Source organism: Drosophila busckii, chromosome 3R (assembly GCF_011750605.1).
Source record: "Drosophila busckii strain San Diego stock center, stock number 13000-0081.31 chromosome 3R, ASM1175060v1, whole genome shotgun sequence".
NCBI lineage: Eukaryota > Metazoa > Arthropoda > Insecta > Diptera > Drosophilidae > Drosophila > Drosophila busckii.
The window spans coordinates 13,875,424-13,883,090 of NC_046607.1; the positions used below are offsets into that span (position 1 = coordinate 13,875,424).

A 7,667-nucleotide genomic window follows, 5' to 3' on the forward strand; every position below is an offset into this window, starting at 1 on the left:
CTACATTTGCTTATTTGCGCTTTGGAATTTCACATCCACTATTTGGGCCCAAAATAAAAGCGTCCGTATAGCTAACTCCAGTGCAACAGCAACAGCAGAGCCAGCCGGTAGCAAAAGCAAAAGCGGATAAAAGTTCCAAACAAATTTAATTTCCAGTTTCGGTGAGTGTATGTGTGTGGGTGTTAAAAGCATAAGCTTGCGTATGTGTGTGTGCGCGATATAAAAATTAAAACAAATATATGTGAGAAACTCGTAATCTTGTTATATCAGTGCATAAAATTTGCAGCTCTTCTGTTTCGTAATCGCTGTGTTTGCATTTTCGACTAACAAAAGCGTTATCAATATGCAAATTTGTGTGCATGTGTGTGTGTGTTATAAAAGCTAAGTTCCAGTTCTAAGCTTTAGCTGCTGGAACTTTAAAGCTTTTGCACTTTTTCTTTTATGGCTCTAAGCGACGTCGTTGACCCATGCACCTAAGGCTGCAATTTGACAAACAAAATAAAACTGATAAGAAATGTAAACTAGTTAAATGTTATCTATAGATAATGTTAATAAAGCAGTGCCGGCTTATCAGGCTGTTTTTCAACGAACTTGCTGCCACACAACTGCAATTTATAGTGCTGCTTGCTTAGCTCTATATAAATAGTTGCCTAAAATACACAAGTATATATGTAAATATGTTCTAAATACATTCAATTAGTTTTCATTTAAGTGTCGTCGCTTGGCATTAAACATCTTCAGCAATTGCCAATTATTTCTCAGCTGCGGCGCAGTCTACTCTTAATTGCTTGTTAGTGTGAGAGAACTAGTCTCTTATAGATAATAAAAAAGTAAATGATAGGCGTGGCTGCTTGCCTATTTTTTCGATTTAAGAGTAGCAGTTTCAAAGTTTTACATAAGCTTGTGATTCATTCAAGTATAGACACAAACTCATTAATAGGGGTGGAAATATTATTTCACCAGCTGAAAGGGAGTTGCAAACAGCAGACAAAACCTGAAGGTCAATGTCAGCTAGGAGCAGCACTAAATACCAAAACAAATCAAAACCTAAATGCCTAAAATTCAACTCAAATTCTATACAGATTTAAAACAAAATTAATATTTGTCAATTGACTGCTGCTGGAACTTCGTCTAGAATCTACTTTGACCTTTATACTACTACTACAAATACTACGTAGACCTTCAGCTGATATTCCAGCAACATCCTGAACAAGTTAAGCAGCGATAATGTGACCACATTTATATTTAAATAAGGGGGCTCGTTTTCTTGTTTTGCTTGCCATATTTGGTTTGAAGGTTACACTTTTGACTTGACAACAAAAACTTGTTCCAAAGTTTCCATTATTTTTGAATATTCCCCTATATATTTTGCTTGTTTTTAATCGCTTTATCAACTTGTTTTTCTTTTTTGTGTATACACACAAACGAGAGCATGAGACATGTGTCTATTTTATTTTTGTACTACATACATATTTCATGATAGCAGCGTTAATTTAATGTTGTTGTTGTTGTTGTTATTGTCATGCGTTGCTTGCTGCTCTGAGTTTTATATTTATTTGCCGCCACATTTTGGGCTACATTTCAGTGCTCGATCGTTCGCCGGCTCGTGTAGGTGTGTACAAAAATATATAAAGCTTATAAAATATATAGATACAGCTGCTATATGTATCTCTTTGCTTATCTATAAAGTGTCGTAAAATAAAAGTGGCAGCTAATAGCTGCAAAAGGCTTTTCAATAGCAAATTTTGAGCACAGCAATTTTCGCTTATACTAAATTATATGCATACATATATATAACTTTTACATGTATGCTCGCTTTTCAATGTCAAACGTGTCAAGCTACAGCTGCGTGGGCGTTAAAGAGAGTAGCCTGCTCCACGCGCTCCATGACTTTCAGTTTTTGTGTTTGCAACAGTTTCGAAAAATGTTTCATAAGCAGCGCTGCGCTTAGCAACATGTTGCTTGACCTTGTTCAATGTCACAACGCCAGAGCATGCGCCGCACACACACGTCACACGCAGCAAATTGACTAAAAGTGAAAGTGTACGTCACTAAGCGTGGCAGCGGCGCCCCTCTAACTTTCTCTACGCTCTCTTATGTATCACTCGCTGTCTACGTGTTTCATTGCACACGCGTTTTATTACATCAGTTGCTATAGAGTTGTTGAAATTGCTCACGGGTCTTAGGTCAGTTGCTTAGAAAACTTTGACGAGGTTGGTTGCGCTGCTGCTGCGCTAAAAAATAAATAAAACTATTGCGTTGTGCAAGTGTTTAGTAAACATATTTAATTAGTTGTTTAGCAGCTGCAAAAATTCTTTGTTTAAATATATTAATTACTATAGCAACTGCTTGCTTTATAACTTGCTGCTAAGCTACGCAACAAATGTTGCTAAAAGCTCTGCAACATGCATTCAGTTGCTAGCAACATTTCAGCGCGCGTTGCTCTCTTACGTTTCTCTCTTTTTGAAAAATCAGCTGTTTGATAAGCTTTATTTTCAAATTTTTGATACGTGTTGCTCTGACTCAGTTGCTTACTTTATTTTTTGTATGTTTATGCACATAAACAAATTCTAGTTTTGTTATTGCCAAAATTTACAGTTGTTTGCCCAAAATTTCTCTATTTGTTTTTGTCTAATGAGCGCTTTGCTTTGGACGCAACTGCAAAGCGCAGCATTGAATTTAATATTATGCCAAACGAATCGCTCGATCAAGTTGCATCAAGGCTCATGCTCAAAATGGCTTCGTATCTTGCAGAACCACACACCAATCTCAAAGATGACCACCTACTTCAACTATCCCAGCAAGGAGCTGCAGGAGGAGCTTAAGTCGATTGCCCAGGCTATCGTTGCTCCCGGCAAGGGTATTCTCGCCGCCGATGAGTCTGTGTCGACCATGGGCAAGCGCTTGAAGGACATTGGTGTGGAGAACACCGATGACAACCGTCGTGCCTATCGCCAGCTGTTGTTCACCACCGACGACAAGCTCGCCGAGAACATCTCCGGTGTGATTCTGTTCCACGAGACTCTCTACCAGAAGGCCGACGATGGCACTCCCTTCGTTCAGCTGCTGAAGAAGAAGGGCATCATTCCCGGCATCAAGGTCGATTCCGGTGTTGTGCCACTGATGGGCTCCGAGGATGAGACCACCACCCAGGGTCTGGACAACTTGGCCGCTCGCTGCGCCCAGTACAAGAAGGACGGCTGCGACTTCGCCAAGTGGCGTTGCGTGCTGAAGATCGGCAAGAACACCCCCTCATACCAGTCGATCCTGGAGAACGCCAATGTGCTGGCTCGCTATGCTTCCATCTGCCAGTCGGAGCGCATTGTGCCCATTGTGGAGCCCGAGGTGCTGCCCGATGGTGATCACGATCTGGATCGTGCCCAGAAGGTCACCGAGACTGTGCTCGCCGCCGTCTACAAGGCGCTCAACGATCACCACGTCTACCTGGAGGGTACTCTGCTGAAGCCCAACATGGTTACTGCTGGTCAGTCCGCCAAGAAGAACACACCCGAGGAGATTGGTCTGGCCACCGTGCAGGCTCTGCGTCGCACCGTGCCCTCCGCCGTTCCCGGTAAGCCGCACAAGCATAAATTATTTATATTCAAACATAAACTAAAGCTAAATTTGATAAACAGGCATCACCTTCCTGTCTGGCGGTCAGTCCGAGGAGGAGGCCACAGTCAATCTGAGCGCCATCAACAAGGTTGCTCTGCTGAAGCCATGGGCTTTGACCTTCTCGTACGGTCGTGCTCTGCAAGCCTCCGTGCTGAAGGCCTGGGGTGGCAAGAAGGAGAACGTTGCCGCCGGCCAAGCTGAGCTGCTCAAGCGCGCTCGCGTAAGTAGAAACAGAGTAGAGTCTAAAGTATGGGGAGCTAGTTTAAGAAGTGTATATGGTGTACGGACGTGTTGTTATTGTTAGCTGCCTAGCTGCTTTGAAATATCTATCCCAGTCCTTACACATCCTTACTGTTTAATCCTCAAGCGCTAACTCATTACCTCATTACTCACTCAGGCGAATAGTGAAGCCACCTACGGCTGTTATGAGCCAGGCTCAGTTCAAGGCGCCGCTGGCGGCACTGGACAGTTTGTTAAGGATCACAGATACTAAATTCAAGCGACAAACTCAAGACTCAAGCAAAATTCCTAATGAAATTCAAGTTTTAATTCATGCAAAAGTATTTAACACTCGTTTGGCTAAAGTATTATTTCAATTATATGCAGACGTTATAAATTCATTTAAATAAAGATAAACTTCTCTATCTATAGAGAATCTATATTCTTAAAGCAAAGTTGATCAGCAAGCTGCAAATAAATTAGATATATAGATTAAATTTTGAATTCAAATGCTTAGACAGCTTAAAATGAAATATTTCTAGCTTCATAAATTAATTGAAATAAAAAAGACTAAATATTTTTCCAAGCAGTAAGCTTAGAATGCAATTTGCTCGCCTCATTACACTCATTTAATAACTTCAAATTTGTACTAACAAAAATGCAATTTTATTATTTAACAACTCAAAATTTTTCAAAACTAACTTTTATATTTATTTTATTTTGTATGCATGATTTTATACACAACATTATTTAATTGGCTGTTTTATTTATATTTTGTTATGCACGCACGTTAATTAATCCAAACCTATTCCCGCTTCCTCTTTTTTATTTATTTACACCCACCCCAACCACAAAATCAGGCCAATGCTCTTGGTTGCCAAGGCAAATACGTCGCCGGCTCGATTCCTTCGTTTGCGGGCAATGCCAGTCTATTTGTTGCTCAACACAAATACTAAACAAAAATGCGTTAACCAGCAGCAAAAGCAAGTGCAATATGCTAACCAATTTGGCCGTAATCTCAACTGAGCTGAGAGACAATAACACATTCCCCCCCCGCAACATGGAGACATCACTATATGATACACTTGCATACACTTTTTTATATTTTTTTAATTACTTTAATGCATAGACGTACCAGCTAGAACTATTAAATAAGTCAGAGAACTGAAATAAAAAGAAAACAACAAAAAGTTACAGCTTATGCATTGGTTTAAGTAGATTTAGCTGCAAGTTTTTCAGTTGAATAATATAATTGGCAAACAGAGAGGTGAGCTGCATTTTTTTGTTGCTGCCTTGAGTGCGACGCAGCTGCAGTCGTCGTATTATAATCGCATAAGCTTTGTGCTCAAAGGACCTGCAAATTAAATTTGTGTAAAGTTCTCAGTTCTCACGTACGTGGGTGGTCAAGTGTGGGCGACACAGCTGCGTAAGTTTACGGTTCAGTGAACCAAAAAGAAAGTTCAAGAGCTGAACGCTTAAGTTAAGCACTTTAAGGCATTTGTTTATAAAAAATTTAAAATTTAATTAACATGCGTTCTATTTTATTTCTGCAGGGCAACGGTGATGCCGCTCAGGGCAAATATGTTGCTGGCAGCGCTGGCAGCGATTCCGGCTCGCTGTTCATTGCCAACCACGCCTACTAAATGGGCAGCAATTGCAACAACAACAACAACAGCAACAACATCAGCAGCAGAGCGTTAATTGTTAATCATCATTTGATTATTAACAATTTCCAAATAACAAGCAAGCAGCAAGCTAAAAAAGCAAGCAACAAAAATTATAAAAAAAAATGTTTGAAAAATTATGCAAAATTTTAAAATACGTGAATATTTATGTTTATTGAGACGCAAAATTTATTTTAGATGTAAGCACAAAAAATGTTGAAGTTATGCGAATTATATATTATTATTATTATTACTATTACTATGATTATAATGTAACTATTCAATGTTTAAAATGTAATTGCTAAAACATGTCGTAAATCGTAAAGGCAAACAAAAACAAAAAACAAACAACAACCAAAGTTTTAAAAGCATTGATATTGCATGTGTTTCTTATTCTTATATTTTTTTCAACGTTTGTATACAGAAGCTCTGAGAAAATGTTTTTTATAATTATTATTATTATTAATACACTTTAAATTTATGATTATGATTATAATTATAAGTGAAAGAAAATGACGCAAATAAACACACACAACCAGAAATACAACAAACAAAAACGCATATTTAACAAACACTGATATACATATACATACATTGTTTATGAACAGAATATTCATAAGCCCATATATAATGTTATTATTGCTAAAGTTGAGAGATTATTAACACACACTTAGCTAAAAAGTGAGAAGCTATTTTAAAGCTTTTGTAGCTGTTACAAAAAAAATGAACAATTTAGATACCTCTGCAAGTATCGTTCAAGTTTTCAGCTTTTAATTGTTATATATACAAATATTTATGATAGCCAACAACTAACCCATCATATTTATTATATTTATTATTTATGTGTGTTACTCAAATTTAAATATATTTCCGCATATCTCGTTGTTAATCGAACACAAAATGTCTAGCTCAACATTTTAGATGCGAACAAAGCTAAATAATATTAAGAGCATAATATGAATTTAGAAAACGAACATGAAAATAATAACATCCTGAAATCCTGAAGACAAAATGTACAACATGTGTCCACTCAATTTAATCCAAAATACAGAGACAATTTGACAACAACAATTGAACGAACAGCATTCAATTTAATAAAAACCTTAATAAGAAGCAAAAGTTACAAATTGCATTTTTTATTGCACGTCTGTTGCATAAAAGATTTATATTATATATATATATTATAACAATTTCAGACTCAAATTTTCATTTGTCAGTTGTGGCGCTATCTATAAAAAAAAAAACTGCTAGCTATTTTTATTTTATTAAAATTGTACATATTTCAATGAGCAGCGGCAGCCTCAAAATAAAAATTTGAATTTTATATCGCAGCTGCTAAACATGCTGCGAATTTTTTATGACAACTTTTGAACAACAAACAACAGATGGCGCTGCATTAATTTGCACGTTAATTATAAAATTTTGTAAATATTTTAATCAAATTGGTACTTGTTTGATTTGTGTTAGCGCATTTATGATATTTTCAATTCAAGTTTATAATTAACAACAATTAGCAATGAAAAAAGCGCCAAGGCTTGCGCTGGCTTACAGTTTTAGCAGCACTGATGTGAGTCTGAGGAAAGTTTGCATATTTAACCCATTTAATTTTAGTTACTGCTGCTGCTCTTCATGCAATATCCGTTAGTGGTTTTCCTTGCTTCCAGGAACTGATATGACAATTTCTCTAGTTTCTGCTTTGGCGCAATCAATTTTAATTTTATTTTGTTGATATGCATGTTCATTGGTGTCTCTTCCGTCTCAATATTGTATCATTTTTGACTGATTGATAACCATATCAATGTTGTTATCTGGATTGCCTGGCGTGCGCTGACTTTTACTTACAAGTTCATGTTGCATTTAAAAATGAAAATAAATGCACAGACAGCAAACGCTTAGAGGCTGCTACATTGGCACGCATTTTCATTTACAATTTCCTTTATTGCGAATGCAAATGTAAACAGGCAAAAGCAGCAGCTTAAGCTGCTTTCAGTTCAATGTTGTTGATGTTGGTTGTTGCTGTTGTGGGCAGTTGCACACACAATGAGAGCAAAGTTCGTTTAATGAAAATCAAATAAAAAATGTTTAAAAACACAGACGCAGACACGGCGACGACACTTACAACCGCAACAATAAAAAAAAAAGCGCCATATTTGAACAACGTACAGTATA

General features: G+C 37.3%; 1 protein-coding gene across 3 annotated transcripts; it reads left to right on the plus strand.

Annotated features, from left to right (window-relative positions):
* On the plus strand, nucleotides 1–5,571 carry LOC108604230 (fructose-bisphosphate aldolase). 3 transcript variants are annotated; one of them, XM_033293979.1, is made up of 5 exons: nucleotides 1–161; nucleotides 2,755–3,571; nucleotides 3,636–3,835; nucleotides 4,695–4,769; nucleotides 5,388–5,571. In XM_033293979.1, exons 2-5 carry the CDS (start codon nucleotides 2,776–2,778, stop codon nucleotides 5,475–5,477), a joined length of 1,161 nt encoding a protein of 386 aa, XP_033149870.1. In that variant the 5' UTR covers nucleotides 1–161; nucleotides 2,755–2,775; the 3' UTR covers nucleotides 5,478–5,571. The 3 variants fall into 3 exon arrangements, with proteins under 3 accessions (XP_033149870.1, XP_017849087.1, XP_017849088.1); XM_017993598.2 differs by lacking the exons at nucleotides 4,695–4,769; nucleotides 5,388–5,571 and adding an exon at nucleotides 4,013–4,123; XM_017993599.2 differs by lacking the exon at nucleotides 4,695–4,769 and having other exon boundaries at nucleotides 6–161.
* The last annotated feature ends 2,096 nt before the right edge of the window (nucleotides 5,572–7,667 follow it).

What these genes read in the sequence shown, in the direction of transcription:
- LOC108604230 (XM_033293979.1), top strand. Translation starts at nt 2,776, where the DNA reads ATGACCACCTACTTCAACTATCCCAGCAAGGAGCTGCAGGAGGAGCTT. An exon ending in CGTGCCCTCCGCCGTTCCCG is followed by an intron (nt 3,572 to 3,635) that starts GTAAGCCGCACA and finishes TTTGATAAACAG; the next exon opens with GCATCACCTTCCTGTCTGGC. An exon ending in CGGGCAATGCCAGTCTATTT is followed by an intron (nt 4,770 to 5,387) that starts GTTGCTCAACAC and finishes TTATTTCTGCAG; the next exon opens with GGCAACGGTGATGCCGCTCA.